The following is a 21609-nucleotide window of genomic DNA, read 5'->3' as shown; positions in this document are numbered from 1 at the left end:
TCCACTAGATGGTGCTAGAACATGAAAATATGAAAATATATATATGGGTCTCATGCTCGTGCTTTCGCAATATGGATTGGGAGTTAAAATCAGTGGCAATTTTAGCATGTAAACCTCGGTGGGGCAAAAAAAAAATAAACATGTTTTGATTCATGCCAGCAAAGCCACCACACAACGCTAAACAATTCATTAATTGTACTATAACGGTAACAAACGGTGCCCACAAACTTTTAGGGCCTACATAAAGCTTTCTTTTCAGCACCATGGAGTGAATCCTTACCAACGCTACACCTGGCTATCAGCCCTGTCTGGCAGTGAAGCAGTTCATTTAGCCTCATTTACTGCCTTTTAGAAAAACATAGCTGATATTGCTGACTTGCTTAAACAAATGTGGTTTCTACTAACAATTTAGATGTACAAACTATGGTATAAGGGAACGACGAACGGACATGAGACAATCCATAATTTCAATGAAGACATTAATGAGCGAGCTAAGACGGACATAGTCAATATAACTATTTGTTCAGCACTTTTGAAATATGCAGCGACAAAATGCAGAAACATGGACCCTTCTTCCAGTATTTTCCCTGTACACCAGGTCAGAATGGTAAGATAAATAAAAGGGCCATATAAGCAGACAATGAAAGCGCTTACAATATTTGATGACATTTCTCAAAAATAAGCTGTAGGCTACATGTGCACCATGTGTCAAAACAGTAGGCTAAGTAATGAGGGCATAATGAAGGTGTTGCATGTGAATGTTTATCGTTTTAAGCTTAGAAGAGACCCTTAAACCCATACTGGGACCACACACCCTCTCCACTGAATAGCATGCTAGTAATTGCTTGCAATGCTTGCAGTGATCCCTTCCAAACCACTCATTGTTGAATTAGCGTTTTCCAACTTGTGTAATGTTTATGTCCAATGCGCGATGAGCACCGATACGTTTTATCTATAATTTCTCTTCATTTGACAAGGATTGAAAAGGATTTACAAAGAGATTGTCAACTTAATTCATGATTATGACTGCTTGTCTAACTTGCTAGCTGAGAATTTGAAAGTATGATGTTGACATGATCAGTCCAATCAAAGGTATGGTAGATATAACGTGATTTGACATCATTTTATCTGTGCCCAATGACCTTGAGCCTTCTTGGATGGGCACTAATGTAAATCTATGGCAGCACCCAAAGGGCTCAAACTTTCTTGCTCTCCCTGTAGATTTTGCGGTGACGTATTGTCCCCATGAGTGACAGAACACTGAGCCAATCATGGCGCAACTAGAGAACATTACCAACCCCTACACTCTGTATTTTCCGCTGGCTGCCCCACCACCACAATAATCACTGAGCTAGGCTGAAACACCTGCATTTGGAGCTGCCTTACTCAAGAAAGCTAAAGAGACCATGTTTGTATGTGGATTTATTAACTGATTTTACATTGTTTGTAACCTGATGTGAAAAGTATTAATGCCACAATAACATGCAAAACAGGCAATTTTGTAAAAAATAAAAACCTTTTTTAGTCCAATTGGCTTTTGCCCTGAATGACGGGTCGCCACTAGTCTTTAACATCCGTCACTGCATAATTGTCAGCTCATGTTTTACAATGACAACAGATTTGTCAGTTCTTGCTGTGAAATGTTACCCCACTCTTCCACCAAGGCATCTGCAAGTTCCCGGACATTTCTGGGGGGAATGGCCCTCGCCCTCACCCTCCGATCCAACAGGTCCCAGATGTGCTCAATGGGATTGAGATCCAGGCTCTTCGCTGGCCATGGCAGAACACTGATATTCCTGTCTTGCAGGAAATCACGCACAGAACGAGCAGTATGGTTGGTGGCATTGTCATGCTGGAGGGTCATGTCAGGAGGAGCCTGCAGGAAGGGTACCACATGAGGGAGGAGGATGTCTTTCCTGGAACACACAGCGTTGAGATTGCCTGCAATGACAACAAGCTCAGTCCGATGATGCTGTGACACACCGCCCCAGACCATGACGGACCCTCCGCCTCCAAATCGTTCCCGCTCCAGAGTATAGGCCTCGGTGTAACGCTCATTCCTTTGATGTTAAACGCGAATCCGACCATCACCCCTGGTGAGACAAAACTGTGACTTGTTAGTGAAGAGCCCTTTTTGCCAGTCCTGTCTGGTCCATTGACGGTGGGTTTGTGCCCATAGATGACGTTGTTCTCGGTGATGTCTGATGAGGACCTGCCTTACAACAGGCTTTACAAGCCCTCAGTCCAGCCTCTCTCAGCCTATTGTGGCCAGTCTGAGCACTGATGGAGGGATTGTGCGTTCCTGGTGTAACTTGGGCAGTTGTTATTGTCATCCGGTGACTGTACCGCAGGTGTGATGTTCGGATGCACCGATCCTGTGCAGGTGTTGTTACACGTTCTCTGCCAATGCGAGGACGATCAGCTGTCCGTCCTGTCTCCCTGAAGCGCTGTCTTAGTATGGTCATTGCAATTTATTGCCCTGGCAACATCTGCAGTCCTCATGCCTCCTTGCAGCATATGCCTAAGGCACTTTAACGCAGATGAACAGGGACCCTGGGCATCTTTCTTTTTGTGTTTTTCAGAGTCAGTAGAAAGGCGTCTTTAGTGTCCTAAGTTTTCACGACTGTGACCTTAATTGCCTACGTCTGTAAGCTGTTAGTGTCTTAATGACTGTTCCACAGCTGCATGTTCATTAATTGTGTATGGTTCATTGACCAAGCATGGGAAACAGTGTTTAGACCCTTTACAATGAAGATCTGTGAAGTTATTTGGATTTTTTAAAATTATCTTTGAAAGACAGGGTCCTGAAAAAGAGAAGTTTCTTTTTTTGCTGAGTTTATGTTAGATTTGTCCTTAATAAAGTATATGCACATGATTGAGATATGAATCTATTCTAAAGCATATGTATTATCATTGGACATTAATATTTAGATGCAATGCAATTCCCCCCTCATGTAAATGAAATATCCTATATTTATCTGTTCAGCTTTATCTTCTCATAATAGGTTAATTAGCAACATTCTCAAATCCAGAGCATTTAAATAACGTGTTGTTAGCGACTGTTTTTGTAGGCTGCTGTTTTTGTAGACATTTGCTTACTTGACCGTTTCTGGATAGGCTACTTACCTACCAACAGTTGCAACTCCGGAGCATTTAAAAAAACTTTTCTAGGTTTCTGTTTTTGTCGGCACTTGCTTTCTGGGTCTAACTAAAGTCAGCGAGATGTGCAATACGCCTGCTCGCATTTTCATGTGTTGCTGGGCTGGTTGGTGCCGCATGTTTTGATAGGCCTGCCATGAACCCATGTTATCCATATACCGTATATATACAGAACCAATCAAAAGTTTGGACACACCTACTCATTCCATGGGTTTTCTTTATTTTTGACTATTTTATACATTGTAGAATAATAGTGAAGACATCAAAACTATGAAATAACACATATGGAATCATGTAGTAAGCACAAAAGTGTTAAACACATCAAAATATATTTTAGTTTGTTGAAAGTAGCCACCCTTTGCCTTGATGACAGCTTTGCACAGTCTTGGCATATTTCCATTTTTTTCAAGGCATTTTTCTAAGGATTCTAGCGTTAATGCTTCCATGCTCACCCTATCCTTAGAAAATATCGTGGAGTGCATCTGGAAGAGGAAATATGTGGATAGGAGAGAGAAGGCATATTGCTGTGTTATTGCTGGTGGAGACAATTACCTAAAAATAGATAACGATTATAATTAGCCCATGGTAAGGTGTGCAGCTATGCGATGAGGTCTGTGTAGGGACCTGGTTAATGCAGATGTATGGTCCTAAAGTCTGCTTGCTGCTTAGCCTATTATTATCTAGATCCTGACAAATAGAGAGCCACCAGCAACAGTATCTTAGACACAGAGGAGCCCCAAATATTGGCCTAAAAAAATATAGAATTATCAGAGATGTATTATAATACACTGAATAGGGACACGTAGCCCTGCATTTAGTCCATAGGCCTACACGTGATTGAAATTAAGTAGTGAACTCTCGATGCCACTCTCACTAGCCTGTGTAGATCTCATTATGGAACTTTCTTATGTAAGGTAAATTAACTGGAGCGTAGTGATACTGTAGCTGGGAACGTCTATTATTTATGCGCGTTACTTTAATGAGAACAACTCACGTATTGCCAAGCATCTGTATGTGTGGATGTGTAACGCCTCGCAATCCCGTCAGTTTCTCACCAACACACACACATACTGCACACACCTGCGTCATTTCCTAATCAGAAAAGATCTGAGTGAATGACCAAGTGCGGCGCTTTTAAGTAACAATATGAAATATTCTTCTCCGATAGAGGAAGACCAACTACCTTGCAATTGAAGGGGACACTGAGACGAACGAGAAACAACCAGCTTTTTAATTTGGGTCTATAAAAATAATGATGACATAGGTAGGATACAAAGATGACCAATTGCGAACAGTTTTGCTCCCAGACAACCCAGAGGAACACATTCAGGTGCCACGTAGCGCAAGAGCGCGCCTCTTGTCCGTATTCTTTGTTATCCAGGATCATATTCAGTTGAATAAAAGTTGTTGTTGTTGTGACAAGTCTAGAAATATTCCTCTGCTGCACGAGTATTTTTGCCAACTTTTTGAAGCAATTATTTTCTCTCCATCATCTACGCATCTACGGTGCACCTTCGCACAATCCGGACTCTCCATAAATAGGTGAAGATCGAAGATGCGGCGGCAATGGAGAGCTGTTATTATTTGATGCTTCCGACAGGCATTATTGGAAAGATGACCATTTTCAACGCTGACTTCCTCCAAGAATCACCGTGCGGTCATGTGTTTTCGGTGCGGAGAGACTTCTGTAGCAGTATCTCAAATGCATGATCTGACCATCCATGTCTGGGGTGTGCTGTTCATGGTAAAGCTGTAGCATGATGAGCAGTGATTTGGAGCGCGTTTCACTCAATTCAACCACGGCTAACTCGGGAATTGGGTCGGGTGGCCGCGCGCTGTCAGCAAACGTTCGGAAGCTGCACAACGCGCTCAACCTGCTGCTCACAGACTTCGAGAGAGAACAGTTCATACACTGTCTAAATGTTTACCATGCAAAGCGCAACGTCTTCGATTTAGTTCAAACTCTCAAAATAATCCTCAACACGCCAAACAAACGACAACTCCTCCCCATGTTGCGGTTGGTCATTCCGCGCTCAGACCAGCTGTTGTTTGACCAGTATACTTCCGAGGGCCTGTACCTTAAAACGGACCATCTACCGCAAAACAGTGGTAACAACCCTGAAAGCTCTGGAGGAGAAGTAGGCAATGCTGCAAACCACCATGTCCAAATTCCCACTGCTCACTGTATGAACCCTCATGATCTCTCTTGTTATGCATCACCAGGAGCGTGTCCCGGCAAGGATGGTTTCAGCACCACTGCTGATGGGACCGCTCCCCAGGCTTTCATCCAGGGGGAGCCTTTTGGAGAGATCCGCCAAGTGACACTGAGACGCAGAAAGAGCAATGAGGGTTTAGGGTTCAGCATCCGGGGAGGCTCCGAGCACGATGTGGGAATATATGTGTCGCTAGTAGAACCCGGATCTTTTGCTGAGAATGAGGGATTGAGGGTCGGTGATCAAATAGTGACTGTTAACGACATGCTGTTTGACAGACTCTCACACATGGAGGCAGTCAAGGTAGGCTGTGTGGCTGTGTGTATATGTGTGTGTCTGGGACAGCCTTCATGAAGCAGGGATAAATTGGTTGTCACCTCAAATCTCAGTGTGTGTGTGTGTGTGTGTGTGTGTGTGTGTGTGTGTGTGTGTGTGTGTGTGTGTGTGTGTGTGTGTGTGTGTGTGTGTGTGTGTGTGTGTGTGTGTGTGTGTGTGTGTGTGTGTGTGTGTGTGTGTGTGTGTGTGTTTGTGTACACGGATATCCCTATCAAGTGGCGATTTTAGCATGTAAATCTTGGTGGGGCAAACAAACAAAAACATGTTTAATGCATGCCAGCAAAGCCACTACACAACACACCATTAAACAATACATTAATTGCACTATAACGGTGACAAACGGTGCCCACAAACTGTTAGGACCTACATAAAGCTGTCCCAACAGCAGAGTCCCAACAGCTGTCCCAACACCTTACCACTTCTACGCTTGGCTATCAGTGGTGCCTTGTCTGGCAGCGAAACAGTTCATTCAGCCTCATTTACTAGCTTTTAACAAAACATAGCTGATATGGCTGACTTGCTGAAACATTCTTTTCAGTTTCCACTGACAATTGAGATGTACAAATGATGGCATAGTGGGATGACGTGCAAATAAGAGGCAATCTGTAATTTTGATTAATACATTAATGAGCGAACAAGGATGAACGTAGTCTATGTAACTATTTTTCATCACTTTTTGAAATGTACAGCGACAGAATTCAGAACATGGACCATTATTACTGTATTCTCCCTATACACCAAGTCAGAACCGTAGGATAAATAAAGGGGTCATATAAGCAGACAATGAAAGCTCTTACAATATTAAATGCTTACATTTCTCTAAAACAGGCTATAGGCTACATGTACACCACCAAGTCAGAACAGTAGGCACAATTATGAGGGGAAATTGACAGCTTACTACACAACATACACTTGTATTACTTTTTTAGCTACAATATACAAATTACATAATTTATGCAGCAGCAGCATACAAGACATTTTTGGACTCACTTGAACAGGAAGGTGGCGCAGCGGTCTTTTACATCAAAGTCTGGCATTCTCTGGATTTATGGTGCTTTCAAGACAACTGGGAACTCGGAAAAAAACAGGGTTGAATCCTGATGACTTCAGTGATCTTCAGGTCGGCGCTCTAGAAAGAGACCCGAGTTCCCAACTTGCAATTCCGAGTTGGATGACCATTGAACATGTATTTTCCCAGTCGTAGTTTGCTAGCTAATGCTTTGAAAGTATGATGTCGACATGATCAGTCCAATCAAAGCCAATGTAGATATAACGTCATTTGACGTCATTTTATCTGTGGCCAAAGACCTTGAGCCTTTTTGGATGTGCACTTCTAATGTAACGCTATGGCAGTACCCAACGTGCTTTAATTTTTAAGCTCTACCCGTAGATTTTGCGGTGATGTAGTGTCCCCATGAGTGACAGAACACTGAGCCAAGCATGGCGCAACTAGAGAACATTACCAGCCCCTACACTTCGTATTTTCCGCTGGCTGCCCCACCACCACCGAAATCACTGAGCTAGGCTGAAACACTTGCATTTTGGCACTGCCTTACTCAAGAAAGCAAAATAAGAGACCATGTTTATATGCGGCTTTATCAACTAAATGTTATTTTTTTAAATGACGTTGTTTGCTAACTGATATGTGACATATATATGTTCATTCCAAAATAGCATGCAAAACAGGCGAAAAACCCACGTGCCCTGAATGACGGGTCGCCACTGTCTCTATTCATAGTGCATATGCCTATCCACAACTAAATAGAGAAGATTAATAAAACAGAAGAAACCAAGACACAGGGTAGTTAGTAGTAGTAATGATGCCCAGTTCCAATACAACATAATGTGACATTAATAAACACACAAAAGCTCTTTTTACGTCTCAAATGGCACAATAGACTTTTTAAAGGGGCACTACTTTTGACCGTGAGCCATAAAAGGCCCTCGTCAACTGTAGTGCTCTCATAAGGGATTGTGTGCCTTTTGGGAGACAAATCATGTCTGTTAAGGAAAAAGGACAGGACCAGTGAAAAGCAAACTACTAATGTAGCCTTGTCTGCTGAAACAGAGCGACAGAGGGTGTCGTGTGGGATACGACATCAGTTTGCTTAAGGTCCAGTTTACGATGCTAGTTTTAATCCCATCAAAATCAATGTTGTATTTTATTCTACACCACTGATCACAGATTTGTGCTCCCTACCATGGCTTGTGTCTCCAATGCGACCTCAGCTGAACTTCTCTTTTTTATTTTCTATTTTTGCAGAACTTTGCTAGTCTGAGGAGAGAAAGTATAGTGTAGATACTGGGGCCGTCCCAAATATGACCCTATCCCCTATATAGTGCACTAAAATGAAATTGAATGTGGACTTGTAAGTGGAACGTAAAGTGGAGGGGGCAGGGTGAGTGGAGTGGAGGGAGATGAATACAAGCAGCAAGTGGGAGTGTGTGTCTCAAATAGCAGCATATTCTCTATGAAGTGCACTACTTTTGCCCAGAACCCATATGGTGTCATTTAGTGCATTGTAAGGAATAGGGTGCCATTTAAGACTCAATCAGACAGTGTAATGCCTGGTTCTCTTATCTAGTCAGGAAAATGAATGTGTTTCACATAGTGACATTATTTGTGGGGTTGCTATCAGTGGGGTGTTTTGTTGTCACACCAGGTGTATTTTATCAGTGCTGCTGTCTGTGTTCGTCAGGCTGTCTGTCACAAGACATTGTATGGCAAATGCCATCTGATTTCACCCAGTCAGACTTCAATAGACAACCTGCAGCTTTCTGTTGTTGCAAAATAAAAGCCCTTACAGACAATTCAGAATTGATTGATGTATAATTTAAGACCAAATAAAGAACCATTTTCAACACAGTCATAGAACATTTGGCTATTTTGGATCACTTTAGAAGGAAAAAACAGTTTTACAAAGTTAACATGTCCAGTCATTTATTTAGTCAAATACTGAGTCAAAATATGAATAGATATTTTTTATTTAATAAAAATGTATTCTATTGGATATGTTTGCTTGCCTCAAAATGAGGGATTTAGAATGGTTGGGCCTTGGCAGAGTCATGTATTAAGATATACATAAATCATATCTAAATATATGGATGTTGGTCTTGGTGGTTATTGCTCAGCAGGCTGCTAATTGTGCCTGAATAGAGGACTCTCCGAAGGACAGGCAAATAGGGTTCTGTTGTCTGACTTATTATGTTTTGAATGGGTTCAGCTTGTTATGTTAGGAACCTGGTAATTATGAGTCAATGTATTGTTGTTGGTCTTCGGTTCTTCTCAAGGTACAGATCTAGACGGACACTGATAAAAGCTCAAACCAGATGTACTCTCCCAATTGGATGCTTCAGCTGGATAGCATACGGTTACACAGTTCTTTTTATACAGTGCATGTAGCAAATGTCACAGGAGGATTTGCACAGACTGGGCCCGATGGCTATTCTTCCTCCTTGAGTTGCAGTTCCTCTCTCTGCATCCTGTTATTCTCACTCTGCTCCCCAACTTCGACGTTGAAGACCATCTCCCGTCTTCCCACAGGAACTAGACTGGTGGGCAGTAACTCAACCACGACCTTATCATTACCCAGACAGATGGCTTCTGTCCAACTCTGCAAAACATGTTCTAATCCCAGACAGATGGCTCCTATCCAACTCTTATAGGATCGTACTTGCACTCAGAGACATGCTCCTTCTGTACTTGTCCGTACTTGTCCATTTGCCCATGTGTAACACACATACAGTGCATTCGGAAAGTATTCAGACCCCTTGACTTGTTCCACATTTTGTTACGTTACAGCCTTATTCTAAAAAAATGTTTTTTTTAAATAATATCCTCATCAATCTACACACAATACCTAATAATGACAAAGCAAAAACAGGTTTTTAGAAATATTTTCAAATGTATTAAAAATAAAAACAGAAATAACTTATTAAGATAAGTATTCAGACCCTTTGCTATGAGACTCGAAATTGAGCTCAGATACATCCTGTTTCCATTGTTCATCCTTGAGATGTTTCTACAACTTCATTGGAGTCCACCTGTGGTAAATTCAAATGATTGGACATGAAATGGAAAGGCACACACATGTCAATTCAACGTCCCACAGTTGACAGTGCATGTCAGAGCAAAACCAAGTCATGAGGGCGAAGGAATTGTCTGTAGAGCTCTGAGACAGAATTGTGTCGAGGCACAGATCTGGGGAAGAGTGCCAAACAAATTCAGCAGCATTGAAGGTCCCTAAGAACACGGTGGCCTCCATAATTTTTAAATGGAGGCAATTTGGAACCACCAAGACTCTTCCTAAAGCTGGCTGCACAGCCAAACTGAGCAATCGGAGGAGAAGGGCCATGGTCAGGGAGGTGACAAAGAACCCGACTGTCACTCTGTGGAAATGGGAAAACCTTCCAGAAGGACAACCATCTCTGCTGTACTCCATCAATCAGGCCTTTATGGTAGAGTGGCCAGACGGAAGCCACTCCATGCACCAAAAGGACTCTCAGACCATGAGAAACAAGATTCTCTGGTCTGATGAAACCAAGACTGAACTCTTGGGCCCGAATGTCAAGAGTCACATCTGGAAGAAACCTGGCACCATCCCTACGTTTTTTAAAATTATTTTTGAACCTTAATTAAACTAAGGAATGTTGGTGAAACATGGTGGTGGTAGCATTATGCTGTGGGGATGTTTTTCAGCTGGCAGGGACTGGGAGACTAGTCAGGATCGAGGGAAAGATGAACAGAGAGATCCTTGATGAAAACCTGCTCCAGAGCGCTCAGACTGGGGAAAAGGTTCACCTTCCAACAGGACAACAACCCTAAGCACACAGCAACAACATTGCAGGAATGGCTTCGGGACAATTCTCTAAATGTCCTTGAGTGGCCCAGCCAGAGCCCAGACTTGAATCCAATCATACATCTCTGGAGAGACCTGAAAATAGCTGTGCAGTGATGCTCCCCATCCAACCTGACAGAGCTTGAGAGGATCTGCAGAGAAGAATGGGATAAGCTCCCAAAATACAGGTGTGCCCAGCTTGTAGTGTCATACCCAAGAAGACTCAAGGCTGTAATCGCTGCCACAGTTTCCTCAATAAAGTACTGAGTGAAGGGTCTGAATACTTAAGTAAATTTCAGTTTTTTACTTTTATACATTTTCAAAAATGTCTAAAAACCTGTTTTTACTTTGTCATTCTTGGGTATTGTGTGTAGATTGATGAGGTGGATTTTTTAAAATACATTTTAGAAGAATGCTGTAACGTAACAAAATGTGGAAAAAGTCAAAGGGTCTGAATAGTTTCCGAATGCACTGTATGTGTGTTACACATGAGCAAATGTTCAAGGAGTTTGAATGCTTTCTGAATGCACTGTAGGTTCAATATAACCCATAACTAGATAATTACTAAGGATAAGCTAATTATACTATACATGAAAAGGTGCTCAGGTCACTACAGTCTCTAACAGTCTTTACACAGTTGAACCATTACAAAGAGCTCTATTTACATAAGTGGCCATAGATATTTTCATGTATTTTCATAAAATGTGTATAAGCCTTAACTCGCTTAATAATACATTTACATTTAAATGTTAAATGTAATAATACGGTTTCCATAAGTAATGTCGACATTAGAATGCAGTTAAAACCACCTCTTCCAAGCAATTTTACTAATGCGCTCTAGTGTGCCTAAAGTAAATTAAAATGGGTTTTCCAGTGTGTTTGTCGCTGTTATTTTTTTTAGGCATTAATATTTTTTATGGAAAAAGGGTTATTAACTCATAACGTTATGGGAAAAGGGGTTTTGTTCCAGATAACTGATAAGATCCACAGGATGAAATTGTCATTTTATATAACTGTTACATCACTTTTCAGTTTTTGTCTCCTATACGTTCCCAGCAGACTCCTATCAGTTCCTAAGGCCTGTACCACCCTGCTGTGCTGCTATGATTTCCCTGCAGAGAGAGACTGTGGCTCCCTCTCAGTTATTCATTGGTCTCGATCCCCATCTCATCAAGAACTAAATAATTCATTAAAGCTTTTAATTAAGCAGGCAGCATTTAAGGCAGGGAGCAACAAGGCTAATGCTTCCTCTCTTGTGCTACTTCAAAGGATACGTCACAAATGGCACCCTATTCCCTATATAGTGCACTACTTTAGTAGTGTAGTGCACTATTTAGGAAATAGGATGCCATTTGAGACGTAGACAAAGTGCCACTGTAAGTTTGCCAGACAGGAAGCAGCTGGAGGAAGTGAGCAGTTATATACATTTACGTTGACATTTTAGTGATTTAGCAGACGCTCTTATCCAGAGCAACTTACAGTAGTGAATGCATACATTTTCATACCTTTTTTGTGCTGGTATACTCTTCATTGTTTATCCGGTGCTGTTATGGAACACATACAGTGTAATATATTCAAATCCCATATTACTTTAAGCCTGTACGTTTCTCTGTCAAAGAGCTGGGGGGAGTGTAGCTGAAGTGAAATGGAAACTTTGGTCTGTAGGGTTTTACCTACATGGTTCTCCCTTGCAGTGTTGTGACTCTTTCTTCACAGTAAACCAAACAGGCTGGGCAAGGAGCTTATATCGGTCACTCTTATCTGCATTCTCGCCCTCTCTCTTTTCCTCTCTCTCTTTCACACACTCACGCACACGCTCTCACACGCTCTCACACGCTCTCACACGCTCACACACACACACACACACACACACACACACACACACACACACACACACACACACACACACACACACACACACACACACACACACACACACACACACACACATACACACAGAGGAATTTGCTGAAGGCAAAACAGCCCTCACAGTCTTGTGAATAGCTAATACTCTTACTCGTCCTCTCCATTCATTCAGGAGGAAGTACATGAAGCAGAAACAAGCTGTGCTGAATTCCCACCGCTCTGGAACAGACCTCTAACCAATGCTGCTGCTGCTATTTATATAGCGTGATACACAGGGGCAATTGAGTTTTTCATGTAACCTAACAAAAAGCGAATGTCATGACAAAAGCTTTAGAGAAACGGAACCGTTATATAACGGCGGAGTGTGAATAATGAGGTGAATAATAAGCAAATATTTAAATAAATAGATATCAAGGGAGGGAGCAGCAGTTGTGTTCAAGCTGCCATGGCGTGGTCAGTATTATCAAAGTGGATCCCAGCCAGGCTTGGGTTGCAATCCCAAATGGCACCCTGTTCCCTATACGGTGCACTCCTTTAGACCAGGGACCATAAGGCTCTGGTCAAAAATAGTGCACAATGTAGGGAATAGGGCGCCATTTGGGACGCAGTTCATCCATTGATTCATCAAAGCGCTATTTTGCTTTGTGGGGGCAGCAGTGTGTTTTTTTGGAGACGTTTGAAATGTGGAGTTATAGTTGAATCAATTGGGTGGGTTCTCATCCCGTGCACAAAATGTCTGCTATATATCTTCTCTTCCTTACTGAGGCACCATGGGCCTGTATTCATAAAGTGTATACAGGAGGGACTGAGAAGGAACATATTGAAGCTGCCCAAGGTTAATTGTAAGATGCTAACTAATGCACTTTACATGAGTTCTTGTTATTTGTAGTCTGAGAGCTCATTCTTTTGACAATTAGATTAGTTTATGGCTCAGATCAGCCCTAGCCCATACATGTCCCCCCCTAGTTCTGACTGACTTTGTCCCTGGCTTCATTACTGAACTGTCATCCCCATTGTATGTGCTGCTTCTGTTTATCAAAGCCACCTGTCTGTCATCTTCTCCCCCATCTTCATTTCTTTCCTTTTTTTCTTTCTTTTTCACCTGTCTCCTGTCACCAGGGATCCATTTCTTGTCACCCATCTTTCATCTCTGTCTTTCAACTCTTTCAGCTCTCTGCATCTCTCGCTCTCTCTCTGTCTGTCTCTCTCTCTCTCTCTCTCTCTCTGGACCTATATTCCTTTCTTTCTTCAGTCTCCCTTTCACTGCTAAACATATCTTTCTGTCCTTCTCTCTTTGCACTCTGTCTTCCCTGGACAATACTGTGTATCTCACTCTACCGCTCACTCAGAATACCAACCAACAGCCCTCTACAGAGAGAAACATTGAAACGGATATGCTTCAGCAGCACATCAAAACAGTCTGTCCGTCAGACAGCAGTGGAATGGATGGATAGATAGACAGGAAGTAGTAAATTATGTGTTTTATGGAGCTGTTAGAGCATTGAGCTGTAGCTTGTAATTACTGTCTGAAATGAAGATACTTGGGCTCTAGACTCCATCTCAGGCTACATCCAAAATGGCGCCCTATTACCCTATAGAGTGCAATACTTTCGACCAACTCAGTGGCCTTGTGGTTAATGTGTCCGCACTGAGATTGGAAGGTTGGGAGTTCAATCCCTTGCTGAGTCATACCAAAGACTGTAAAAATGGAAACCGGTGTGTCTCTGCTTGGCACTCAGCATTATGGAGATTGGGGGTAAGACCCTGTGATAGACCAGTGTCCAGGGGGTGAACTTGTACATGAAGCTGTCTCATGCTACAGAAACAGGAGCCAAGGCTTGTGGAAGGCTACTTCCTTACTATGGGCTGTGTGGGATGCAGAACAATCTCAGGCTCACAGGACAACTATGGGCCCAATAATGAAAGGTCCAGACAGGTGACATCCTCACACTATGATAAACTGGACCTTGAGAGTAGGCTTTACCACTATTAGTTGCAAATCTAGGCTTGAGATAATTGGATGATTTTAGGTATTGCTGTAATATGAGCATTAAGATTATTTGGTTTTGGGTGCTAAAATTATATAAACATGTATTTATTTTTTATTTTACCTTTATTTAGCCAGGTAGGCCAGTTGAGAACAAGTTCTCATTTACAACTGCGGCCTGGCCAAGATAAAGCAAAGCAGTGTGACACAAAAAACAACACAGAGTTACACATGGAATAAACAAACGTACAGTCAATAACACAATAGAAAAAATCTATATACAGTGTGAGCAAATGAGGTAAGATTAGGGAGGTAAGGCAATAAATAGGCCATAGTGGCGAGGTAATTACAATTTAGCAATTAAACACTGGAGTGAAAGATGTGCAGAAGATGAATGTGCAAGTAGACATACTGGGGTGCAAAGGAGCAAAAAATAAATAAATAACATGGGGATGAGGTAGTTGGATGGGCTATTTACAGATGAGCTATGTACAGGTGCAATGTTCTGTGAGCTGCTCTGACAGCTAATGCTTAAAGTTAGTGAGGGAGATATGAGTCAGCTTCAGCTTCAGTGATTTTTTGCAATTCCTTCCTGTCATTGGCAGCAGAGAACTGGAAGGGAAGGCTGCCAAAGGAGGAATAGGCTTTGGGGGTGACCAGTGAAATATACCTGCTGGAGCACGTGCTACGGGTGGGTGCTGCTATGGTGACCAGTGAGCTGAGATAAGGCGGGGCTTTACCTAGCAAAGACTTATAGATGACCTGGAGCCAGTGGGTTTGGCGACCAATATGAAGCGAGTGCCAGCCAATGAGAGCATACAGGTCGCAGTGGTGGGTAGTATATGGGGCTTTGGTGACAAAATGGATGGCACTGTGATAGACTGCATCCAATTTGCTGTGTAGTGTCGCAGGCTATTTTGTAAATGACATTGCCGAAGTCGAGGATCGGTAGGATGGTCAGTTTTATGAGGGTCTGTTTGGCAGCATGAGTGAAGGATGTTTGTTGCGAAATAGGAAGCCGATTCTAGATTTAATTTTGGATTGGAGATGCTTAATGTGAGTCTGGAAGGAGAGTTTACAGTCTAACCAGACACCTAGGTATTTGTAATTATCCACATATTCTAAGTCAGAACCGTCCATAGTGATGCTAGACAGGCGGGCAGGTGCGGGCAGCGATCGTTTGAAGAGCATGCATTTAGTGTTACTTGCATTTCAGAACAATTGGAGGCCAGGGAAGAAGAGTTTTATGGCATTGAAGCTCGTCTGGAGGTTAGTTAACACAGTGTCCAAAGACGGACAAGATGTATAAAGAATGGTGTCGTATGCGTAGAGGTGGATCAGAGAATCACCAACAGCAAGAGCGACATCATTGATGTATACAGAGAAGAGAGTCGGCCCGAGAATTGAACTCTGTGGTACCCCCAGAGACTGCCAGAGGTCCGGACAACAGGCCCTCTGATTTGGCACACTGAACTCTGTCTGAGATGTAGTTGGTGAACCATGCAAGGCAGTCTTTTGAGAAACCAAGGCTGTTGAGTCTTCCGATTAGAATGTGGTGATTGACAGAGTCGAAAGCCTTGGCCAGGTCAATGAAAACGGCTGCACAGTATTGTCTTTTATCGATGGCGGTTATGATATTGTTTAGGACCTTGAGCGTGGTTGAGGTGCACCCATGACCAGCTTGGAAACTAGTTTGCATAGCGGAGACGGTACGGTGGGATTCAAAATGTTTGGTGATCTGTTTGTTAACTTGGCTTTCGAATACCTTAGAAAGGCAGGGTAGGATAGATATAGGTCTGTAGCAGTTTGGGTCTAGAGTGTATCCCCTTTTGAAGAAGGGGATGAACACAGCAGCTTTCCAATCGTTGGGAATCCAGAGACGATACGAAAGAGAGGTTGAACAGGCTAGTAATAGGGGTTGCAATAATTGCGGCGGATAATTTTATAAAGAGAGGGTCCCAATTGTCTAGCCCAGCTAATTTGTAGGGGTCCAGATTTTGCAAATCTTTCAGAACATAAGCTATCTGGATTTGGGTGAAGGAGAAATGGGGGAGGTTTGGGCAAGTTGCTGTGGGGGGTGCAGGGCTGTTGACCAGGGTAGGGGTAGCCAGGTGGAAACATGGCCAGACGTAGAGAAATGCTTATTGAAATTCTCAATTATTGTGGATTTATCGGTGGTGACAGTGTTTCCTAGCCTCAGTGCAGTGGGCAGCTGGGAGGAGGTGTTCTTATTCTCCATGGACTTCATAGTGTCCTAGAACTTTTTGGAGTTACAGGATGTCAATTTCTGTTTGAAAAAGCTAGGCTTTGCTTTCCTAACTGCCTGTGTATATTGGTTCCTAACTTCCCTGAAAAGTTGCATATCGCGGAGGCTGTTCGATGCTAATGCAGTACACCACATGATGTTTTTGTGCTGGTCAAGGGCAGTCAGGTCTGGAGTGAACCAAGGGCTATATCTGTTCCTGGTTCTACATTTTTTATATGGGGCATGCTTATTTAAGATGGTGAAGAAAGCACTTTTACGGAATGAGGTCAATGTCCTTCTAGGATACCCGGGCCAGGTCGATTATAAAGTCCTGCTCGCTGAAGTGTTTTAGGGAGCGTTTGACAGTGATGAGGGGTGGTCATTTGACCGCAGACCCATTACGGACACATGCAAGGAGGCAGTGATTGCTGAGATCCTGGTTGAAGGCAGCAGAGGTGTATTTGGAGGGCAAGTTGGTCAGGATGATATCTATGAGCGTGCCCGTGTTTACGGATTTGGAGTTTTACCTGGTAGGTTCATTGATAATTTGTGTGAGATTGAGGGCATCTTGCTTAGATTCTAGGATGGTCGGGGTGTTAAACATGTCCCAGTTTAGGTCACCTAACAGCACGAGCTCTGACAATAGATGGGGGGCAATCAATTCACATATGGTGTCCAGGGCACAGTTGGGGGCAGAAGGTGGTCTATAACAAGCGGCAACAGTGAGAAACTTGTTTCTGGAAAGGTGAATTCTTAGAAGCTCAAATTGTTTGGGCACAGACCTGGATAGTATGACAGAACTCTGCAGGCTATCTCTGCAGTAGATTGCCACTCCGCCCCCTTTGGCAGTTCTATCTTGTCGGAAAATGTTATAGTTAGGGATCGCCATTTCTGGATTTTTGGTGGCCTTCCTAAGCCATGATTCAGACACGGCTAGGACATCCGGGTTGGCAGAGTGTGCTAAAGCAGTGAGTAAAACAAACTTAGGGAGGAGGCTTCTAATGTTAACATGCATGAAACCAAGGCTTTTATGTTTGAAGACATAATGTACATACAAGGGAATGGTATGGTATGCATACAGTGGAAGTAAACAAACATAGGCATTGAGTGACGGTGAGAGAGGTTTTATCTCTAGAGACATCATTTCGACCAGGTGAGGTCACCGTATGTGTGGGAGGGAAACGAAAGGGCTGGTCAAGGCATATTGAGCAGGGCTGGAGGCTCTACAGTGAAATAAGACCATAATCACTAAACAAAACAATAATGGACAAGACATATTGATATTAGTGAGAGGCATGCATAGCCGAGTGATCATAGGGACCAGTGGGTAGCGAGGCGAGCTGGAGACACAACGATTCAGACAGCTAGCGGGCCTGGGCTAGCAGAAGGGCCTCGCTATGTAAGAAGTCTGTTGTAGCCCCCTCGGACGGTTACGTCGGCAGACCAGTCGTGTTGGATTGGCAGGGCTCCGTGTAGGCAGTAAAAGGGTCCAGGCCAATTGGCAAAATAGGTATTGTCGCCCAAGAAGTGGCTGATGGACCTCTTCAGCTAGACAGGAGAAGGGCCTAGCACGAGGCTAGTTCCAGGCTCACTGGTGCTTGCTTCGATGAGTAGTATGATGGACTAATTTGGATGTACTACAGTTGAATAACAATAGCAAAACTATAGTATCCATTATTGTGATACTCTGATAATTGCAAGAACTGTTCATCAGGAGCTTCATCAAATGGGTTTACATGGCTGAGTAGCCGCACACAAGCCTAAGATCACCTTGCGCAATGCCAAGCGTTGGCAGGAGTGGTGGAAAGCTCGCCACCATTGGAATGTGAAACAGTATTCTCTGGTGTGATGAATCATGCTTCACCATCTGACGAATCTGGGTTTGGCGGATGCCAGGAGAACGCTACCTGCCTGGATGCATAGTACCAACTGTAAAGTTTGGTGGAGGAGGAATAAAGGCCTGGGGCTGTTTTTCATGGTTCGCTCTAGGCCACTTAGTTCCAGTGAAGGGACATCTTAATGCTACGGCATACAATGACATTCTAGACGATTCATTGCTTCCAACTTTGTGGCAACAGTTTGGGAGAGGCCCTTTCCTGTTTCAGCATGACAATGCCCCCGTGTGCAAAGCAAGGTCCATACAGAAATGGTTTGTCGAGATTGTGTGGAAAAACTTGACTGCCCTGCACAGAGCCCTGACCTCAACCCCATCGAAAACCTTTGGGATGAATTGGAACACTGAATGCGAGCCAGGCCTAATCGCCCAACATCGGTGCCCGACCTCACTAATGCTCTTGTGGCTGAATGGAAGCAAGTCCCCACAGCAATGTTCCAACATTTAGTGGAAAGCCTTCCCAGAAGAGTGGAGGCTGTTATAGCAACAAAGGGGGGACCAACTCTATATTAATGCCCATGATTTTGCCCATGATTTTATATAATAATAATAATAATATATGCCATTTAGCAGACGCTTTTATCCAAAGCGACTTACAGTCATGTGTGCATACATTCTACGTATGGGTGGTCCCGGGAATCGAACCCACTACCCTGGCGTTACAAGCGCCATGCTCTACCAACTGAGCTACAGATTTTGGAATGAAATGAATGAGATGAGCAGGTGTCCACATACTTTTGGTAATGTAGTGTAGCTCGTTATTCTTTCAAAGCACATATTCTAAGTAAAGTCACTGTGTAGGAGGACATGAAGTGAATCAGATCCTCTGGTGTCTAAAAACCACCCTAACTGGCCATGTAGGAGAGAGTGAGGGAGAGGAAGAGGGAGGTGGGAGTGGGAGTGTAGTAATCATGTCCTGGGTTTGGATGTGTCTCGGCCTGGGGTAGCAGAGGGTGGATGGATGAGAGGGATGGGGGAGGTATGTTTAAAAGGGATGAGTTGAGTCAACAGTGATAGATGAAGAAATGGGGGAAAGCAGCTGGCAAAGAAGATTTGAGCTGACAGACAATTTACCTCAATTTACAGCTGCTTCATTGAGGTTGTCCCAGACACACACACACACACACACACACCACACACACACACACACACACACACACACACACACACACAATCACTGCTGTTGAGCCTCATATAAACTGTTATGCAATCCTTGTTTACTTATTTGTTGTTTGGAAGTCAATCTTGTCTGACTCCAGCTTGTGCACATGTATAAGGGGTTAAGAAAGTATTTGTGTAAATCTACTCTGGTGCTTTGGAAATGACAAACCTCATGAACTAGAAAAATAGTATCTTTGCAGTTTGTTTGCTTTTATGTACAATATCAACTCTATTGAGAAGCATACAGTGCCTTGCAAAAGTATTAATTCCCCTTGGATTTTTATTTTGATTTCATTTAATGGACATACACAAAATAGTCCAAATTGGTGATATGAAATGAAAAAAAGTACATGTTTCAAAAAATTCTAAAAAATACAAAACTGAAAGTGGTGCATGCATAAATATTCACCCCCTTTTCTATGAAGCCCCTAAATAAGATCTGGTGCAACCAATTACCTTCGGAAGTCACATAATTAGTTAAATAAAGTCCACCTGTGTGCAATCTGAGTGTCACATGATCTGTCACATGATCTCAGTATATACATACACCTGTTCTGAAAGGCCCCATAATCTGCATCACCACTAAGCAAAGGGCACTACGAAGACCAATGAGCTATCCAAACAGGTCAGGGACAAAGTTGTGGAGAAGTACATATCATTCGGTTATAAAAAATATCAGAAACCTTGAACATCAAACAGAGCACCATTAAATCCATTATAAAAAAATGAAAGAATATGGCACCACAATACACCTGTCAAGAGAGGGCCGCCCACCAAAACTCATGGACCAGGCAAGGAGGGCATTAATCAGAGAGGCAACAAAGAGACCAAAGATAACCCTAAAGAAGCTGCAAAGCTCCACAGCGGAGATTGGAGTATCTGTCCATAGGACAGCCATACACTCCACAGAGCTGGGCTTTACGGAAGAGTGGGCAGAAAAAAAGCCATTGCTTTAAGAAATAATTAAGCAAACACGTTTGGTGTCGCCAAAAGGCATGTGGGAGACTCCCCAAACATATGGAAGAAGGTACTCTGATCAGATGAGACTAAAATGTAGCTTTTTGGCAATAAAAGAAAACGCTATGTCTGGCGCAAACCCAACACCTCTCATCACCCCGAGAACACCATCCCCAAGGTGAAGCATGGTGGTGGCAGTATCATGCTGTGGAGATGTTTTTCATCGGCAGGGACTGAGAAACTGGTCAGAATTGAAGGAATGATGGATGGCGCTAAATACAGGGAAATTCTTGAGGGAAACTTGTTTCAGTCTTCCAGAGATTTGAGACTGGGACGGAGGTTCACCTTCCAGCAGGACAATGACCCTAAGCATACTGCTAAAGCAACACTCGAGTGGTTTAAGGGGAAACATTTAAATGTCTTGGAATGGCCTAGTCAAAGCCCAGACCTCAATCCAATTCAAAATCTGTGGTATGACTTAAAGATTGCTGTACACCTGCAGAACCCATCCAACTTGAAGTAGCTGGAGCAGTTTTGCATTGAAGAATGGGCGAAAATCACAGTGGCTAGATGTGCCAAGCTTGTAGAGACATACCCCAAGGTGGCTCTACAAAGCATACAAAGCATTGACTTTGGGGGTGAATAGTTATGCATGCTTGTTTTCTGTTTTTTTTTTTGTTATTTCTTGTTTGTTTCACTTTTTTTTTTATTTTGCATCCTCAAAGTGGTAGGCATGTTTTGTAAATCAAATTATACAAACCCCCAAAAAATCAATCTTAATTCCAGGTTGTAAGGCAACAAAATAGGAAAAATGCCAGGGGGGATGAATACTTTCGCAAGCGACTGTACACAGAGCATAAGATGTGTTCTGTACTAATAGCTGAACTGAAGAGCACCTTTCCATGGTGTCAGCTAATATCTGATACCACTAATGTTAATCTCGGCACCCAGAA

At 43.0% G+C, this 21609-nt stretch overlaps 1 protein-coding gene across 2 annotated transcripts in view; it reads left to right on the top strand.

Moving 5' to 3' along the window:
• The first annotated feature begins 4049 nt into the window (after positions 1-4049).
• The window catches only part of LOC118393506 (whirlin-like), a 91842-nt gene continuing 74282 nt past the window's right edge, over positions 4050-21609 (top strand). For both annotated transcript variants that reach the window (XM_035786234.2, XM_035786233.2), the window contains exon 1: positions 4050-5675. In XM_035786234.2, coding sequence (XP_035642127.1) covers positions 4917-5675 — 759 coding nt within the window. In that variant the 5' untranslated portion in view covers positions 4050-4916. The remainder of the gene's footprint in view (positions 5676-21609) is intronic.

Source organism: Oncorhynchus keta, chromosome 14 (genome assembly GCF_023373465.1).
Source record: "Oncorhynchus keta strain PuntledgeMale-10-30-2019 chromosome 14, Oket_V2, whole genome shotgun sequence".
Classification (NCBI taxonomy): domain Eukaryota; kingdom Metazoa; phylum Chordata; class Actinopteri; order Salmoniformes; family Salmonidae; genus Oncorhynchus; species Oncorhynchus keta.
This window is presented reverse-complemented; position numbering and strand designations above follow the sequence as displayed.